The sequence below is a fragment of the Pseudoliparis swirei genome, chromosome 21 (genome assembly GCF_029220125.1).
Source record: "Pseudoliparis swirei isolate HS2019 ecotype Mariana Trench chromosome 21, NWPU_hadal_v1, whole genome shotgun sequence".
Classification (NCBI taxonomy): Eukaryota; Metazoa; Chordata; class Actinopteri; order Perciformes; family Liparidae; genus Pseudoliparis; species Pseudoliparis swirei.
Window position 1 is genome coordinate 1,792,977 of NC_079408.1, and position 20,047 is coordinate 1,813,023.

The 20,047-nt window shown below is 45.7% G+C and overlaps 2 protein-coding genes across 4 annotated transcripts in view; both read left to right on the top strand.

The window, feature by feature from the left end:
• Nucleotides 1-3,915: 3,915 nt before the first annotated feature.
• Nucleotides 3,916-11,181, top strand: cnga1b (cyclic nucleotide gated channel subunit alpha 1b). Its single transcript, XM_056443371.1, has 15 exons — nt 3,916-4,097; nt 4,691-4,776; nt 5,813-5,863; nt 6,051-6,122; nt 6,198-6,311; nt 6,378-6,482; nt 6,850-6,956; nt 7,050-7,224; nt 7,408-7,544; nt 7,637-7,809; nt 9,008-9,133; nt 9,213-9,365; nt 9,441-9,672; nt 10,288-10,463; nt 10,532-11,181. The coding sequence occupies exons 2-15, from the start codon at nt 4,715-4,717 to the stop codon at nt 10,733-10,735; spliced, it is 1,887 nt and encodes a 628-aa protein (XP_056299346.1). The 5' UTR covers nt 3,916-4,097; nt 4,691-4,714; the 3' UTR covers nt 10,736-11,181.
• A 596-nt stretch (nt 11,182-11,777) lies between these two features.
• Nucleotides 11,778-20,047, top strand: part of nfxl1 (nuclear transcription factor, X-box binding-like 1) — an 18,941-nt gene continuing 10,671 nt past the window's right edge. For 2 of the 3 annotated variants that reach the window (XM_056443348.1, XM_056443349.1), the window contains exons 1-12: nt 11,778-11,867; nt 13,712-14,016; nt 14,173-14,282; nt 14,377-14,507; nt 14,923-14,967; nt 15,352-15,485; nt 15,832-15,917; nt 16,389-16,464; nt 16,539-16,636; nt 17,494-17,608; nt 18,487-18,611; nt 18,711-18,833. In XM_056443348.1, coding sequence (XP_056299323.1) covers nt 11,818-11,867; nt 13,712-14,016; nt 14,173-14,282; nt 14,377-14,507; nt 14,923-14,967; nt 15,352-15,485; nt 15,832-15,917; nt 16,389-16,464; nt 16,539-16,636; nt 17,494-17,608; nt 18,487-18,611; nt 18,711-18,833 — 1,398 coding nt within the window. In that variant the 5' untranslated portion in view covers nt 11,778-11,817. The other variant, XM_056443350.1, reaches the window with a different exon arrangement.

A 20,047-nucleotide genomic window follows, 5' to 3' on the forward strand; every position in this document is an offset into this window, starting at 1 on the left:
ACAGAGTATATATATTGTGTGTTATTAGTACTTTACTTTAACAGAGTATTTATACTGTGTGGTAGTAGTACTTTACTTTAACAGAGTATATATACTGTGTGGTATTAGAACTTTACTTTAACAGAGTATTTATACTGTGTGGTAGTAGTACTTTACTTTAACAGAATATAGATATATTGTGTGTTATTAGTACTTTACTTTAACAGAGTATTTACACTGTGTGGTAGTAGTACTTTACTTTAACAGAGTATTTATACTGTGTGGTAGTAGTACTTTACTTTAACAGAGTATATATATTGTGTGTTATTAGTACTTTACTTTAACAGAGTGTTTATACTGTGTGGTAGTAGTACTTTACTTTAACAGAGTATATATACTGTGTGGTATTAGAACTTTTACTGCAGCAAATGATCTCTATTTTCATATCTACTCCATTAAACTTTTATTTTGTAAAGAAAAGGCTAACATTATTTAAACCGGAAGTTCCGTGTGTGTCCATGAAGTCAAACTTAACAGTTCCGCCATTACAGCAACGAGCCGGCAACAGAACCTTCAGAGAAGATCCTCAGTCTGTGGAGAGAAAGACTCCAACACAACAACAACACAACAACAACAACAACAACCACAACAATAACAACCACAACAGCAACATGTGTCTTCATGTTATTTAACGTTTATAACGACACCATGAGACGAATAACATATATTTCTATATAAAGATGATTATATGGTTGAAATATTGATGAGATTAAGAATCAATGTGAAGAAAACAATGTTCACATCGATCATAAATCTCAGTATTGATAATGAAAAATTATGGATTCTCATGGCGGACGCACTGGCCTCTGATTGGCCCGAGGGGACGGGCTTCAGGCCAATCACAGTGCACGCTGGGGGAGGCTGGCTCTCCTAGCAACAAGAGGGAGCTGCTTTTCTCTTTTGTACTTTTTCTCTTATAGAGCTGCTGGAAAAAAATGCTGGAAATCACAGTTGTTGTTGTTGTTGTTTCTCCAGGTGACGGGTGCTTCCTTTAACAGTTCCTCAAGAGGCGGAGACTCCTTCCTAGTATTCAGGGAGCACACTCAGCCTCAGGAGCCGCAGGGGGAACCTTTTTATTAAGGTTCTCTACATCAGTCACAGCGGCCATTTTAAAAAGCTGTTAGCGGCGTAAACAACAACAACAAAAGGAACTAAATGTAAGAAAACACAAACAAATAGACTAACAGGGAAGTCCAGCGAGCTAACCCAGTACCGTTAGCATAAAGGCTAGCCCAGTACCATTAGCATAAAGGCTAGCCCAGTACCGTTAGCACAAAGGCTAACCCAGTACTGTTAGCACGAGGGCTAACCCAGTACTGTTAGTATAAAGGCTAGCCCAGTACCGTTAGCATAAAGGCTAGCAAGTACCGTTAGCATAAAGGCTAGCCCAGTACCGTTCGCACAAGGGCTAGCCCAGTACCATTAGCACAAGGACTAAGCCAGTAACGTTAGCACAAGGGCTAAACCAGTAATGTTAGCATAAAGGCTAACCCAGTAATGTTAGCATAAAGGCTAACCCAGTAATGTTAGCATAAAGGCTAGCCCAGTAACATTAGCATAAAGGCTAGCCCAGTAACATTAGCATAAAGGCTAACCCAGTAACGTTAGCATAAAGGCTAGCCCAGTAACGTTAGCACAAAGGCTAAACCAGTAATGTTAGCATAAAGGCTAGCCCAGTAACGTTAGCATAAAGGCTAGCCCAGTAATGTTAGCATAAAGGCTAGCCCAGTAACGTTAGCATAAAGGCTAGCCCAGTAACGTTAGCATAAAGGCTAGCGCAGTAACGTTAGCATAAAGGCTAGCCCAGTAACGTTAGCATAAAGGCTAGCCCAGTAACGTTAGCATAAAGGCTAGCCCAGTAACGTTAGCATAAAGGCTAGCCCAGTAACGTTAGCATAAAGGCTAGCCCAGTAATGTTAGCATAAAGGCTAGCCCAGTAACGTTAGCATAAAGGCTAGCCCAGTAACGTTAGCATAAAGGCTAGCGCAGTAACGTTAGCATAAAGGCTAGCCCAGTAACGTTAGCATAAAGGCTAGCCCAGTAACGTTAGCATAAAGGCTAGCCCAGTAACGTTAGCATAAAGGCTAGCCCAGTACCAGCGAGGCTTCGCCCAGCAGGATTCTGGGATATGACCAGAGGATTCGCCCCCTGCTGGTCAGCAGAAAGAAAGCAGGTTGGTGGTTGACTGGTGACATCACAGGGACGAACCAATGAGAAGACAACACGACATTCCTCCTCTTTGTGTTGATGCAGAAGTCCTCCTCCTCCTCCTCATCATCATCACCTTCCTCTGCCTCCTCCTGCTCCTCCTCCTCCTCCTCTCCTCCTCCTCCTCCTCATCATCATCACCTTCCTCCGCCTCCTCCTGCTCCTCCTCCTCATCACCTTCCTCCTGCTCCTCCTCCTCCTCATCATCACCTTCCTCCTCCTCCTCCTGCTCCTCCTCCTCATCACCTTCCTCCTGCTCCTCCTCCTCCTCATCATCACCTTCCTACTCCTCCTCCTGCTCCTCCTCCTCCTCTCCTCCTCTCCTCCTCCTCCTCATCATCATCACCTTCCTCCTGCTCCTCCTCCTCATCGCCTTCCTCCTGCTCCTCCTCCTCCTCATCACCTTCCTCCTCCTCCTCCTCCTCCTCCTCCTCCTCAGTGAAGACCCAGAGCTCTCTTCATCTGTGGAGGCAGCAGCAGGTCGGTGGCGCCCCCTGGTGGTGGACTCAAACACTTCATTTGTAAATCAGATACCAGATGAGGTCTGTGTGGAAGGTTGTTTTTGACAGACTGAATGTATTTATTGTAAATATAAAAATATGTAAAAGAACAACAATGTACCTTTACAATAGAAAGTATTAGAAACACATGTATAATATATAGACTGTAGATTAGTGAATTTAAGTTTATTCTACTTAATACAACAAAATAATTCACAGAAATACAGCTAGATGTTTTTTCTGGTTTCACTCGTTGGTCACGTTAGCATTGTTAGCATTGTGAGCATTGTGAGCATTGTTAGCATTGTGAGCATGTTGACACACATATGAGTTTAATTCCTAATAAGCCTATCAAAGTGTGTGTGTGTGTGTGTGTGTGTGTATGAGAGAGAGAGAGAGTGTGTGTGTGTGTGTGTGTGTGAGTGAGAGAGTGTGTATGTGTGTGTGGTTGTGTGTGTGTCACTGCTGACTCAGGAGGATCAGATGTTGTTAATCCACCTCGTCCCTCTCAGTGAAATCTGTTTCTCTCTCAGTGACGTCTCACGACCGTCTGTCTCAACTTCCTTCACTGCTGTGAAACTACGAATAACATACCCACAAAATACTGTTCAAAGAAACTACAAAGACACACAATAACTACATATAAACTACAAAGACACACAAAGACACACAAAGAAACTACAAAGAAACCACAAAGAAACTACTAAGAGACACAAAGAAACTACAAAGACACACAAATAAACTACAAAGACACACAAAGACACACAATAACTACAAATAAACTACAAAGACACACAAATAAACTACAAAGACACACAAAGAAACTACAAATAAACTACAAAGACACACAAAGACACTACAAAGACACAATAACTACAAATAAACTACAAAGACACACAAATAAACTACAAAGACACACAAAGAAACTACAAATAAACTACAAAGACACACAAAGAAACTACAAAGACACACAAAACAACTGCAAAGAGACTTAAATCAGCCACAAAGACCCACAGATGATGCAGACATGAGTCTTCAGGGGTCTCAGGCTCTCCACAGGGACTCTTAGGATCTGGTGATCCGGTCCCTCCCGGCCAGGTGAGGTGGATCCTGAAGGTATCATCTCCTCTAATCTCTTTATCCTCGTCAGGCGACTCCGCGGCTCCAAGCGCTCCCTCTCTTCTTCACATCCCTCCTCTTTCTCCTCCTTTCTCCCCAAACGTTACCGGATTTAACGGGTTGAAGGGTGGGGGGGGGGGGTACTCCTCTGTTTCCACGGCGATGGGTTTGACGGGCGGCCGGTGGATCTAGGCCACGACACCGAGGGGGCGACGGATTATCATCTGGCAGGTGAGGAAAGAGATTATACGACATCCAAGAGGAAGAGACCCAAACTCAGCTGAGCGCCGGCTGGAGGAAACCACCGCCGGGTCCCTCCACATGTGAGGTCCAGGACCTCCACATGTGAGGTCCAGGACCTCCACATGTGAGGTCCAGGACCTCCACATCTGAGATCCAGGACCTCCACATGTGAGATCCAGGACCTCCACATCTGAGGTCCAGATCCAGGACCTCTACATCTGAGGTCCAGATCCAGGACCTCACATGGTTACAGAGGGACCGTTATAATTGATCACATATCAGGTACCGTGACACGCAGGGATTACGTCTTAATCAATAATAACAAGTTTCATTTGTCAGTACCTGATTATTTCAGATCGACTATATTTAAACACGAGACTTGTTAATCATGTTATCTACATTATCGGGATATTAAATCATCTTCAACGGGATAGATTGTTGTCTGGCCGTATCGCCCTGTGGAAAACTTCCTGTTTCACAATAAAAGCCTCCGAGCACGAGCCGGGGTTAACGGCACACCTCCAGCCTCCTGGAACGGTCCCGTCGTCTCGGCTGGTGGCCATCTTGTAATCTCTCAACAGGAAGTCCCGGGACAGAAGACCTCCATGGCCAAAGTGACTCCGCCCACCGGCCTTGTGCAGGACATGGAGGAGGAGCCAGGTGACAGGTGAGCGGCCGTAATGACGAGTGGATGGTCTGTTCTGACCCAAGAGGAAGTTCTATGGGTCCTTGAAGAGGTTCTTTCAGGCTTAAGGAGTTCTTGAGAAGCTTTTGAGAAGTCCTTCAAGGATCTAAGGCTCCTCTAAAAGACAGATGGGCTCTTGAAGATGTTCAGAGTGGCTTTTAAAGGGTTTGAAGGTCTGGGTCCTTCAACGGATACAGGTTTGTTGAGGTTTAGGGGCGCTGTGAGACAGTTCTTGGATGATGGGGGTCCTAGGATCTCTCAGTCCTTATGGACGTGATATGGATCCTTGAAGATGTTCTATGGGTCCTTTGGGTCCAGGAGAATCTGTGTGGCTTCTCTGTATCTTTAAAAGGATCCAGGGGTCCTTGAGGAAGTTGGGTCCTTGAGGATAACCTCTTCAATCTCTCTGAGGTTTCCTTGAGGGATGTTTGGGGCTTGTGGATTCCAGGAGTCTTTGAAAAGATATGTTGGTCCTTGATAATGTTCGAAGGGGCTTTTAAAATATTTCAGGTTCTCTGGATCTGTTAAAGGAACAAAGGTTTATGAATCATTGAAAAGGTTTCAAGGGGTTCTTTCAAGGATCCACACGTCTGAGTAGGTTAGGGCCCATTGCAGAGTTCTAAAGGTCCTTTAAAAGGTTCCATGTGTCTTTGGGAGTGTTTAAGGGGTCCAGGAGGTTGATACCTGGTGGAACAGGCCGTAGTAGACCCCCTATAGACTGTAGCCTGAAGTCCTTCAAGAGGTTCCATCAATCTGAGCGGGTTCATCACATCTACAGGATGTTTGTGGTGATGAGGTTTTGATGATGTTCTGATGATGTTCTGATGAGGTTCTGAGGAGGTTCTGATGATGTTCTGATGAGGTTTTGAGGAGGTTCTGATGATGTTCTGATGAGATTCTGATGAGGTTCTGATGGGGTTCTGAGGAGGTTCTGATGATGTTCTGATGAGATTCTGATGAGGTTCTGAGGAATTTAAGGATCCTTGACTTGAAGTCAACGATTGTGATTCTGTTTCAGAGCCGGAGCCGGACTTCTGTTCAATGTCAACAACAACAACAACGAAGAAGAGTAATACACACACACACACATACACACACACACACGCTTACACACACACACACACACACACACACACACACACACACACACACACACACATGACGTCCTGTGAGTCCAGCTGACTCATGTCAGCGTCGTTTCTCCTGACATTAAACAATAAAAACACACAAGTGAAGCGTTTCCTGTTGTCCTCCAGGGACGAGGAGAAGAAGAAGAAGGAGAAGAAGAAAGAGAAGAAGGAGAAGAAGGAGAGGAAGCAGAAGAAGGAGTAAGTGAATCACTAGCAGTAGAACTCCTCAGCAGCTCAGTGGTCCTGAGACCTGGTCTGGTCTGGTCTGTCCAGGAAGGAGAAGCAGGAGAGGAAGGAGAGGAAGGAGAAGAAACAGAAGGAGAAGGAGGAGAAGGAGAAAGAGAAGGAGAAGGAAAAGGAGAAAGAGAAGAAGGCCAAAGAGGAGGCGTGAGTTGTGTTTATCCGTGGTCCTGATCCGGTTGTTCGTGGACTCATGTCCTCGTCTCTCTCCAGGCCCAAAGAGATCTCCGTCATCGACCCGGCCGGCAACACCTACTACTACTGGCTGGCGCTGATCACCGTGCCCGTCATGTACAACTGGACCCTGATCATAGCCCGGTAGGTTCCTGACCCGCCCTGAACCTGAATGAGATCAGAACCAGAACCCAGTCCAGGGGGAGCAGACCACCAGACAAGGGTCCCAACAACGCCCGTCGGGAACCAGGTTTCGTGCCCAGTGAATACCGGTTCAGGTCCTGACAAGGCCAGGTTAGGGTACCAACAATGGAGGTAGGTGGACCCGGTTCAAGTCCTGACAAGGCCAGTGGATTCTCTCGACTACAGAGACTTCCAGTTTTCGGTCCCCATGTGGTCTTCGAGGGGCCGTGGGGGTCTTGTAGTCTTGGTCCCTTCACAAGAGGATTAGTGCCGGTTCCCCTTCAGTAGAACCTGCCGGGCCTGTAATGTGGGTTCTCGTGTGTTTCAGGGCGTCTTTTGAGGAGCTCCAATCAGACTACTTGATGCTGTGGTTCCTTGTGGATCTAACGTGTGACCTCCTGTACATCGCAGACATGATCTTCAGAACCAGAACCGGTCCGAACACACACACACACACACACACACACAGGTGGTTCTACATGCATCCACATGTACTGCCGGTAGAAGCTCCTGGTCTCCGTGTGCTAGGGTACCTGGAGCAGGGCCTGCTGGTGAAGGACGAGCTGAAGCTGCGTGAGCGCTACATGAAGAGCGTCCAGTTCAAGATGGACCTGGTCTCCATGATCCCCACCGACCTGCTCTACCTCGTGGTCGGCCTCAAGTTCCCCGAGATACGCCTCAACAAGCTGTTCAGGTTCAACAGGTAAACGGCAGCGTCGAGCCGGGTCGGCGCGTACAGGAAGTATCAACAAGTCCTCCTCGTGCAGGTTGGCCTTCTCAGAACGTAGTCTTATTAAATGTTTTATATTATTATAACTTAGCGTATAGTGCATGTTGGTGGACCACATGGGACCCTATCATGTGACCCGGTGTCTCTTGGCTTCAGGATGTTGGAGTTCTTCCAGAGAACCGAGACCAGGACCAACTACCCCAACGCTCTGCGCATCTCCAACCTCGTCATGTACATCGTCATCATCATCCACTGGAACGCCTGCCTCTACTACTCCGTCTCCAAGGCCATCGGTGGGGTTGCCGGTTTGAATCCTGGCTGACGGCCGTGCAGCGGGTTGCTGTATAAAAGCCTCTGATGCTTCCATCTTGTCCCGTCCCTCCAGGTTTCGGTTCTGACAGGTTTGTGTATCCCGACCCGGCAAATCCAGAGTTTGGTCGCCTGGTGAGGAAGTACGCCTACAGCATGTACTGGTCCACCCTGACGCTCACCACCATCGGGGAGACTCCGCCCCCCGTGAGGAACTCTGAGTACTTCTTCGTTGTCACGGACTTCCTGGTGAGTGTGGCATAACGAGTCAGTGGTCTACCAGGTTTATGTCCCCCAATGTCAGTGGTCTACCAGGTTTACATCCCCCAATGCCAGTGGTCTACCAGGTTTACATCCCCCAATGCCAGTGGTCTACCAGGTTTACATCCCCCAATGTCAGTGGTCTACCAGGTTTACATCCCCCAATGCCAGTGGTCTACCAGGTTTATGTCCCCCAATGTCAGAGGTCTACCAGGTTTACATCCCCCAATGCCAGTGGTCTACCAGGTTTACATCCCCCAATGCCAGTGGTCTACCAGGTTTACATCCCCCAATGTCAGTGGTCTACCAGGTTTATGTCCCCCAATGCCAGAGGTCTACCAGGTTTACATCCCCCAATGTCAGTGGTCTACCAGGTTTACATCCCCCAATGTCAGTGGTCTACCAGGTTTACATCCCCCAATGCCAGTGGTCTACCAGGTTTACATCCCCCAATGTCAGTGGTCTACCAGGTTTACATCCCCCAATGCCAGTGGTCTACCAGGTTTATGTCCCCCAATGCCAGTGGTCTACCAGGTTTACATCCCCCAATGCCAGTGGTCTACCAGGTTTACATCCCCCAATGCCAGTGGTCTACCAGGTTTACATCCCCCAATGTCAGTGGTCTACCAGGTTTATGTCCCCCAATGCCAGAGGTCTACCAGGTTTACATCCCCCAATGTCAGTGGTCTACCAGGTTTACATCCCCCAATGTCAGTGGTCTACCAGGTTTATGTCCCCCAATGCCAGAGGTCTACCAGGTTTACATCCCCCAATGTCAGTGGTCTACCAGGTTTATGTCCCCCAATGCCAGAGGTCTACCAGGTTTACATCCCCCAATGTCAGTGGTCTACCAGGTTTACATCCCCCAATGCCAGTGGTCTACCAGGTTTATGTCCCCCAATGCCAGAGGTCTACCAGGTTTACATCCCCCAATGTCAGTGGTCTACCAGGTTTACATCCCCCAATGCCAGTGGTCTACCAGGTTTATGTCCCCCAATGTCAGTGGTCTACCAGGTTTATGTCCCCCAATGCCAGAGGTCTACCAGGTTTATGTCCCCCAATGCCAGTGGTCTACCAGGTTTATGTCCCCCAATGCCAGAGGTCTACCAGGTTTCAGTTTGGAGGGCCCTGGTCCCCTTTGGAGTCCGACCTTGTTGCCTCTATCTTCCTGTGTTCTCTCCTCCAGGTCGGTGTGCTGATCTTTGCCACCATCGTCGGTAATGTTGGTTCGATGATCACCAACATGAACGCTGCCAGAGCCAACTTCCAGGCTCGCATCGACGCCATCAAGCAGTACATGACCTTCAGGAATGTGAGTGTCCAGAGAGCTCATCAGTGTGAATATGATCAGATCCTAAAGAGTCCAATGTGTCTCCATCACTGTCGGTCAGGTGACGAAGGACCTCGAGAAGCGAGTGATCAAGTGGTTCGACTTCCTGTGGACCAATAAGAAAGCAGTGGACGAGAGGGAGGTGCTGCAGTACCTGCCCGACAAACTGAGAGCCGAGATCGCCATCAACGTCCACCTGGACACGCTGAAGAAGGTCTGCCCCCCCCCCCCCCAAGTCCTCATCACCACCCGGCTGAACCCACCCGGTGACGTTGTCCTGCTCCTGCAGGTTCGTATCTTTGCGGACTGCGAGGCCGGTCTGCTGGTGGAGCTGGTGCTGAAGCTGCAGCCTCAGGTCTACAGTCCAGGAGACTACATCTGTAAGAAGGGCGACATCGGCAGAGAGATGTACATCATCAAGGAGGGGAAGCTGGCCGTGGTCGCCGACGACGGGATCAAACAGTTCGTCGTCCTCAGTGACGGGAGCTACTTCGGAGAGATCAGCATCCTGGCGATTAAAGGTACGACGACGTGCATCAGGGGGGAAGAAGTAGTCCCTTCACTTAAAGAGACAGGACCCCTGTTTAGTCCACAGGGGGTGCCAGAACCAACACTACCACTTTAGTCCACAGGGGGCACCAGAACCAACACTCCCACTTTAGACCACAGGGGGCACCAGAACCAACACTACCACTTTAGACCACAGGGGGCACCAGAACCAACACGCCCACTTTAGACCACAGGGGGCACCAGAACCAACACTACCACTTTAGTCCACAGGGGGCAGCAGAACCAACACTACCACTTTAGTCCACAGGGGGCGCCAGAACCAACACTACCACTTTAGTCCACAGGGGGTACCAGAACCAACACTACCACTTTAGACCACAGGGGGGCAGCAGAACCAACACTACCACTTTAGTCCACAGGGGGCGCCAGAACCAACACTACCACTTTAGTCCACAGGGGGCACCAGAACCAACACTACCACTTTAGTCCACAGGGGGCACCAGAACCAACACTACCACTTTAGTCCACAGGGGGCACCAGAACCACCACTACCACTTTAGACCACAGGGGGCGCCAGAACCACCATATACCTCTGATGGGGTAACAGTCCTCTGGCCCTCCCACAGGCAGTAAAGCAGGGAACAGGAGGACGGCGAACATCCGCAGCATCGGGTACTCGGACCTCTTCTGCCTCTCCAAAGACGACCTGATGGAGGCGCTGACGGAGTACCCCGACGCCAAAGCTCTGCTGGAGGAGAAGGGGAGGCAGCTCCTGATGAAGGACGGACTGCTGGACCTGGAGGTACGGCCCTCCGTTCACGGTTCCCCCGCCGAGAGGCTCAAGCTCACCGCCGGTTGTTCCTCCCCCAGGTGGCGGCGCAGGGCCCCGACCCCAAAGAGATCGAGGAGAAGGTGGAGCGCATGACCGGCATGCTGGACGCCCTGCAGACGCGCTACGCCCGGCTGCTGGCGGAGCACCAAGCCACGCACGGCAAACTCAAGCACCGAGTCAACCGGCTGGAGAGGAAGCTGGCGCCGGGGGAAGCTCCGCCCCCTCCGCCGCCTGAGACGTAGACGACGAGAGGAGAAGAAGAAGAAGAAGAAGAAGAAGAAGAAGAAGAAGAAGAAGAAGAAGAAGAAGTAGTAGTAGGAGGAAGTGAACTGACTCCAGGTTGAAATGCTGCGTCAGAGGACGTTAATTCTTGTAAATAATTTCCATCTTTGTAATTATATTCATATATTTAATATTTAGCCCCAGCTGCTCCTCTGGGTAGTTCATACGCCACAAACACATGAAAATACTAATTATTTACATACTTACAAACACTTTTGTTTGATTTGTTGCATCTTGGAAACCAGAATATCAGCAACAACACGTGTTTTTATCCCAGGATGTACTCCAGAGCTCCTAGATCAGTGGTCGAGGTCAAAGGTCACCAGGCATCCCTGCTTTGTGTAAGAGGTCGTTCACGCTTAGACAAAAACCAATTAATAAAGATATTTTATAAGGAAAAACAGAATTGTCTCTTATATTAAATCACATTTATCTGGGTTGAAATTCAAATATTGTACGTCATGAGGTACTTTACATCTCATGATAACTAATACTTTTTTACATTATTCGATAACTTTAGTTATTTAGCAGTTTACATAACGTTGATATAAAATATTATATAATAATATATTTCTCTTAAAATTATATCATATTTAAAATGTATTATTTGTTATGATTAAAAACATTTATATTATTATTTTAAATTTTTAAAAATAGTTATTATTAATATGTTATAATATAATAAAATATGGGCGATAATATTAGGATGAAATAAGATCAGAAACTATCAGTTTTCAAATGAGCTTTAATGTTACCAGCTTTTTTATTTTATTTATTTAAATCACACTTTTTACTCAAACGTTATTTAAATGTAATCGTAATTTCGACTCGGTTAACTTATTAATGACGTATATATATAAAGTTATAAATATAAAAGTGTAATGTTCTTCATAAGGAGATGAATGAAACCTCGCTGACACGTCGCGCTGCCTGCGCGGCCCGGGTGCGCGCTGGGATGTGTAGTTCCGTCCCTACCGAACAACACGGTAAGGATCGGTTTCCAGGACAGCAAGTCCCAGCGTGCACCGCGGGGGCTTCGCGCATGACAACTAGGAGCCAGACTACTCCGTGGCGCTTCTTCTCTCTGCCGAGGTGGGTTACGCGAAAAGCTTCTCGAGATACTTTCTAAACCTGAAACTTCTCCCTCCGGCAGCTTCCGGCCGCCCGGCTGCGTTCTGCTGACGGCTGTTCACCGGATGTGACGTTTGTAACGCCGGCGGCGGCAGTTGGTTACCTCACCAGCTAGCCGGCTAACACTGTCTGTGTGAGTCACGTGACAGGAACACGACGTTCTGCTCCGCTGCAGTCAGATACCTGATCATAGTATTTATATATGTATACACATGTATACACATACATGTATACACATGTTTACATATATGTATAAACTAGTGGTGGATACCTGGGCTCACTCATGAACTGCTCGGCTTCCGTAGTTTACGGACCTCTTAATGTGTGACGCTGCTATGAAGCAAAAGTTACCAGATCTCCTATTGGTGGATACATGTCTGTGGTACCTGTCTCTCTCTCCACACATCACCTGTCTCTCTCTCCACACATCACCTGTCTCTCTCTCCACACATCACCTGTCTCTCTCTCCACACATCACCTGTCTCTCTCTCTCCACACACATCACCTGTCTCTCTCTCTCTCCACACACATCACCTGTCTCTCTCTCTCTCTCTTTCTCTCTCTCCACACACATCACCTGTCTCTCTCTTTCTCTCTCTCCACACACATCACCTGTCTCTCTCTCTCTCTTTCTCTCTCTCCACACACATCACCTGTCTCTCTCTCGCTATTTCCATACAGGACCTGTCTCTCTCTCTCTCCACACATCACCTCTCTCTCTCTCTCCACACATCTCTCTCTCTCTCTCTCTCTCTCCACACATCACCTGTCTCTCTCTCTCTCCACACATCACCTGTCTCTCTCTCTCTCTCTCCACACATCACCTGTCTCTCTCTCTCTCCACACATCACCTGTCTCTCTCTCTCTCTCTCCACACATCACCTCTCTCTCTCTCTCCACACATCACCTGTCTCTCTCTTTCCATACAGGACCTGTCTCTCTCTCTCTCCACACACATCACCTGTCTCTCTCTCTCTCTCTCTCCACACACATCACCTGTCTCTCTCTCTCTCTCTCTCTCTCTCCACACACATCACCTGTCTCTCTCTCTCTCTCTCTCTCTCCACACACATCACCTGTCTCTCTCTCTCTCTCTCTCCACACACATCACCTGTCTCTCTCTCTCTCCACACATCACCTCTCTCTCTCTCTCCACACATCACCTGTCTCTCTCTCTCTCTCTCTCTCCACACATCACCTGTCTCTCTCTCTCTCTCTCTCTCTCTCCACACACATCACCTGTCTCTCTCTCTCTCTCTCTCTCTCTCTCTCTCTCTCCACACACATCACCTGTCTCTGTCTCTCTCCACACATCACCTGTCTCTCTCTCTTTCCATACAGGACCTGTCTCTCTCTCTCTCCACACACATCACCTGTCTCTCTCTCTCTCTCTCCACACACATCACCTGTCTCTCTCTCTCTCTCTCCACACACATCACCTGTCTCTCTCTCTCTCTCTTTCTCTCTCTCCACACACATCACCTGTCTCTCTCTCTCTCTCTTTCTCTCTCTCCACACACATCACCTGTCTCTCTCTCTCTCTCTCTCTCCACACACATCACCTGTCTCTCTCTTTCTCTCTCCACACACATCACCTGTCTCTCTCTCGCTATTTCCATACTGGACCTGTCTCTCTCTCTTGGTCCCCACATACATCACCTGTCTCTCTCTCGCTCTTTCCATACATCACCTGTCTCTCTCCACACTCATCACCTGTCTCTCTCTCTCTCCACACTCATCACCTGTCTCTCTCTCTCTCCACATACATCACCTGTCTCTCTCTCGGTCTCCTCCCCCACCTGTAGAGTATCAGAGGCTGTTGCCATGGAGCCGGCCTGGCGCCAACAAGGCAGGGGGCGTGGCCGGGGTCAGGAGGGTCCAGGTGAAAGGTCGCGCCCCCCCCAGAAGGAGAGGGAGGCGCCGGGGCGTTCCAAGTTCGAGGAGATCCGGAAGTCCAACCAGGCTGCTGCTCAGCGATTGGTGGAGAGCCGTGTTAGCGCCTCCTCCTCTGATGAGGAGGAGGATGATGAAGAGGCCAAGGTCGACCACAAAGACGGGAAGAGGGGAAAGATCCTGGAGTCCACCTTCACCACCTACACCAACCAGACAGGTGAGCCACGCGTTGACGCGCTAACACTTTCCCCCCGCTTATAGTCTTTGTGCTAAGCTAAGCTAACCAGGAGACTCATGAATTCATCTGTCTGTCTTTCTGTGTCTGTCTCTCTCCCTGTCTCTCTCTCCCCCTCCCTCTCTACCTGTCTCTCAGGTGGTGATGCTACCGGTCTGGTGAGAACCGGTCAGTACGTCAGTGACCTGTTTCAGTCCGGAGCGTTGACCTGTCTGATCTGTATCGGCTCTGTGAAGAGGACTCAGGCGGTGAGACTCACACACACACACTCACACACACACACACACACACACATGGACCCACACACTAATGAAGTCACCTGACATGCCCCCCCCCCCTCAGGTGTGGAGCTGCTCCAGCTGTTTCTCCCTGTTTCACCTGCCGTGTATCCAGAAGTGGGCCCGAGACTCCGTCTTCCTCGTGTCCTCCGTCACTGATGAAGACTTCGGTCAGAAGCAGCATCCCTGGCCCTGGTATTATTATTATTATCATTATTATGATTCTCTTTATTATTATTATCTTTATTATTATTATTATCATTGTTATTATTATCATTTTTATTGTTATTGTTATTATCATTTTTATTATTATAATTTTTATTTTTATTATTATTACTATGATTATTATTATAATAATTATAATTATTATTATCATTATTATTATTCTCTTTATTATTATTATTATTAGCATTTGTATTATTATTATTATCAGCATTATTATTATCAGCATTATTATTGTTATTATTATCATTATTATTGTTATTGTGATTATTATTATTTTCTTTATTATCGTTATTCTCTCAATTATTTTCATTTTTATTCTCATTTTCTTTATCTTTATTGTTGTCAGATTGTTCAGTAAATATTAATAATAATAATCTGTCCTCAGTCCCAAGTGTCGAGCAGAGTACCCGCCCAGCGCCACGCCCAACAGGTATCAGTATTAATTATGTTTATGCATTAATAAGTCTGTTTAGGTATGTACTAACATAATATTGTTATTATTGTTATTATGAATGTATTAATTATAATCTAATTATTATGGTTCATACTTATATAGTTATTAAAATCATTGTTATTTTTATTTATATATTTAATTTTTTTATGTATGTATATATTTTTTCCATTTGATATAAATATAGTTTAATTTAGATATATATATATAAATATTTAATTTATTTATATTCCTATTAATTTATGTATGTATATATTTTCTTCTGAATCAATTATTAATATTTAAGTCAGTCTGATAGTGTTGGTTGTGTGTGTGTGTGTGTGTCTGTGTCTCTGTCTCTGTGTGTCTGCGTGGTGTGTTCAGGTACATGTGTTACTGTGGGGATCAGCAGGACCCTCCAGCTGACCCCTGGTTGTCTCCTCACTCCTGTGGCTCCGTCTGTCAGAAGCAGCTCAAACCCTCGTGTGGACACACCTGTCTGCTGCTGTGTCACCCTGGTAACACACACAGACACACACACACACACACACAGACAGACACAGAGACACACACACACACACACACATACAGACACACACACACAGATACACACAGACACACACACAGACAGACACACAGAGACACACACACACATACAGACACACACACACACACACTCAAATACAAAATGATGGATAGAAAGTTTTTTATTATTAACAGAATAAAGTTCCTAACGTTTTATTATGATGAACAGCTCTGTTTCTGAGTCTGTTAATAATAATGAAAGTTTATTCTGTATCATTGTCTTCATCACGTGACCAAAGTTATAATACTATACGTTGTTGTCATGACGATGTTCTGCAGGGCCGTGTCCTCCGTGTCCAAAGATGGTGTCTGTGTCCTGCATGTGTGGCAACGCTAAGCCCCTCCCCCGTCGCTGTAGCAACAAGGTAAGCCCCTCCCCCGTCGCTGTAGCAACTAGGTAACGACAATTAAGTTGCTTCTACTGCCTGAAACGATCCAATGACTGTCTGTGTGTGTCTGGGTGTGTGTATCTGTGTGTGTGTGTGTGTGTGTGTCTCTGTGTGTGTGTGTGTCTGTGTGTATCTGTGTGTGTATGTGTCTGTGTTTGTCTCTGTGTGTGTCTCTGTGTGTGTGTGTCTCTGTGTGTGTATCTATGTGTGTGTGTGTGTCTGTGTGTGTCTCTGTGTGTGTCTGTGTGTGTGTGTGTGTGTGTATGTGTGTGTGTGTGTGTGTGTATCTGTGTGTGTGTCTGTGTGTGTGTATCTGTGTGTGTCTCTGTGTGTGTGTGTGTGTATGTGTGTGTGTGTCTCTGTGTGTGTATGTGTGTGTGTGTCTCTGTGTGTGTCTGTGTGTATCTGTGTGTGTGTGTCTGGGTGTGTGTGTGTGTGTGTCTCCAGGCCTGGTCGTGTCAGCAGACGTGCAGCAAGTTGTTACCCTGCAAACAGCACAAGTGTACACAACCCTGTCACACAGGTACTCACACTCACAAACACAAACACACACACCTGCACACAGTCACTTATCTAACATGCGCCCCCCCCCCCCAGAGTGTCGTCCCTGCCCCCGGGCCAGTATCCAGAGGTGTGTGTGTGGGAGACAACAGTCAGAGAGGAGCTGTGCGAGTCCTCAGTGGAACTGTGACCAGGTACAAGTACACAACCAGTACACAACAATACACAACCAGTACACGACAATACACGACAATACACAACCAATACACGACAATACACAACCAGTACACAACAATACACAACCAATACACAACAATACACAACCAATACACGACAATACACAACCAGTACACGACAATACACGACAATACACAACCAGTACACAACAATACACGACAATACACAACCAGTACACAACAATACACAACCAGTACACGACAATACACGACCAATACACAACAATACACAACTAGTACATTTATAATACACAGTAATAATACACAACTAGTACATATAATACAATACCGACAATACACAACTATACACAATAATACACAACCAGTACACAATACATACATAATACAATAAATAATACACAACCAATACATATATATAATACCAGAATACACAACAATAATATAATAATATACAATACAATATAATACACAACCAGTAATAATAATAATACACAACTAGTACATAATACGATAATATATATAATACACAACAATAATAATAATACCGACAATACACAACTATACAATAATACACGACAATACACAACCAATACACAACAATACACAACCAATACACGACAATACACAACCAGTACACGACAATACACAACAATACACAACCAGTACACAACCAATACACGACAATACACAACCAGTACACGACAATACACAACAATACACAACCAGTACACGACAATACACGACAAGTACACACTGATGGTACTGACTTTCTCCTCCTCCTCCTCTTCCTCTCCCTCTCCTCCTCCTCCTCCTCCTCCTCCTCTCCTCCTCCTCCTCCTGCTCCTCCTCCTCAGGTGTGTTGCTCTCTCCTCTCCTGTGGTAATCACACCTGTGAGGTTCCGTGTCACGGTGGTGTTTGTCCTCCGTGTCCTCGCTCCGTCAGCAGGACATGTCCCTGCAGCAAGACCAGTGAGTAGAGATTATATTTATAGTATATATAGTATATAGTATATAATATATACTATATATATTACAGTATACACTACCGTTCAAAAGTTTGGGATCACTTAGAAATGTCTTTATTTTTCAAAGAAGAGCACTGTTTTTTCAATAAAGATAACATTAATCAGAAATACACTCTCTACATTGTTAATGTGGTAAATGACTATTCTAGGTGAAACGTCTGGTTTCTAATGAAATATCTCCAGAGGTGTATAGAGGCCCATTTCCATCAACTATCACTCCAGTGTTCTAATGGTACATTGTGTTTGCTAATCGCCTTAGAAGACTAATGTCTGATTAGAAAACCCGTGCAATTATGTTAGCACAGCTGAAAACAGTTATGCTGGTGATATAAGCTATACAACTGGCCTTCCTTTGAGCTTGAAGTTTGTAGAACAAAATTAATACTTCAAATATTAATCATTATTTCTAACCTTGTCAATGTCTTGACTATATTTTATATTCATTTGATAAATAAATGTGTGATTTTTCATGGAAGACACAAAATTGTCTGGGTGATCCCAAACTTTTGAACGGTAGTGTATATTATACATTATATATAATATATAATATATATTATATATTATTTATATATAATATATATTATATATTATACATTATATTTTATATATTATATATATTATATAATATATAGTATATATCATATATTATATAATGTATTATATATTATAATTACATTTAACTATTAATTCTCGTGTGTGTGTGTGTGTGTGTGTGTGTGTGTGTGTGTGTGTGTGTGTGTGTGTGTGTGTGTGTGTGTGTGTGTGTGTGTGTGTGTGTGTGTGTGTGTGTGTGTGTGTGTGTGTGTGTGTGTGTGTGTATAGAGTCCTCTCTGCCGTGCACGGAGGAGGTGTTGCCTTGCGGCGACACGTGCGACCGCCGTCTGTCGTGTGGAAAACACACCTGTTCAATGAGGTGTCACCGAGGAAGCTGTGAGACCTGCAGACAGGTAGGACACACACACTCACACACACTCAAACAGACACACACACACTCACTCTCTCTCTCTCTCTCTCTCTCTCTCTCTCTCTCTCTAACCCTCCACCAGGAGGTGGCGAAGGAGTGCCGGTGTGGTAAATACAGGAAGTTCATGCCGTGCCATAAAGAATACCTGTGTGACTCCAAGTGTCCAAAAACCAGAAGCTGCCAGAGACACCAGTGCAGGAGGAAGGTAACCACCATTATCTTCATCTTCATCATCACCTTCACCATCGTGATGATATCGTGATGATATCGTGATAATATCGTGATGACATCGTGCTGACAACGTGATAATATCGTGATGATATCGTGATGACATCGTGATGACAACGTGATAATATCGTGATGATATCGTGATGATATCGTGATAATATCGTGATGACATCGTGCTGACAACGTGATAATATCGTGATGATATCGTGATGACATCGTGATGATATCGTGATGATATCGTGATGACATCGTGATGACAACGTGATAATATCGTGATGATATCGTGATGATATCGTGATGACATCGTGATGATATCGTGATGGCATCGTGATGATATCGTGATGACGTGATGATATCGTGATGACATCGTGATGACACCGTGATAATATCGTGATGATATCGTGATGACATCGTGATGATATCGTCATGACATTGTGATGATATCGTGATGATATCGTGATGACGTGATGATATCGTGATGACATCGTGATGACAACGTGATAATATCGTGATGATATCGTGATGACACCGTGATGACACCGTGATGACACTGTGATGACACCGTGATGACACCGTGATGACACCGTGATGATATCGTCATGACATTGTGATGATATCGTGATGATATCGTGATGATATCGTGATGACATCGTGATGACAACGTGATAATATCGTGATGATATCGTGATGATATCGTGATGACATCGTGATGATATCGTCATGACATTGTGATGATATCGTGATGATATCGTGATGACGTGATGATATCGTGATGACATCGTGATAATATCGTGATGATATCGTGATGACATCGTGATGATATCGTGATGACATCGTGATGATATCGTGATGATATCGTGATGACATCGTGATGATATCGTGATGACAACGTGATAATATCGTGATGATATCGTGATGACATCGTGATGATATCGTGATGACGTGATGATATCGTGATGACATCGTGATGACAACGTGATAATATCGTGATGATATCGTGATGACATCGTGATGACACCGTGATGACATCGTGATGACATCGTGATGACAACGTGATAATATCGTGATGATATCGTGATGACATCGTGATGATATCGTGATGATATCGTGATGATATCGTGATGACGTGATGATATCGTGATGACATCGTGATGACAACGTGATAATATCTTAATGATATCGTGATGATAT

What these genes read in the sequence shown, in the direction of transcription:
- cnga1b (XM_056443371.1), top strand. Translation starts at nt 4,715, where the DNA reads ATGGCCAAAGTGACTCCGCCCACCGGCCTTGTGCAGGACATGGAGGAG. An exon ending in GAGGAGGAGCCAGGTGACAG is followed by an intron (nt 4,777 to 5,812) that starts GTGAGCGGCCGT and finishes ATTCTGTTTCAG; the next exon opens with AGCCGGAGCCGGACTTCTGT. An exon ending in GAGAGGAAGCAGAAGAAGGA is followed by an intron (nt 6,123 to 6,197) that starts GTAAGTGAATCA and finishes TGGTCTGTCCAG; the next exon opens with GAAGGAGAAGCAGGAGAGGA.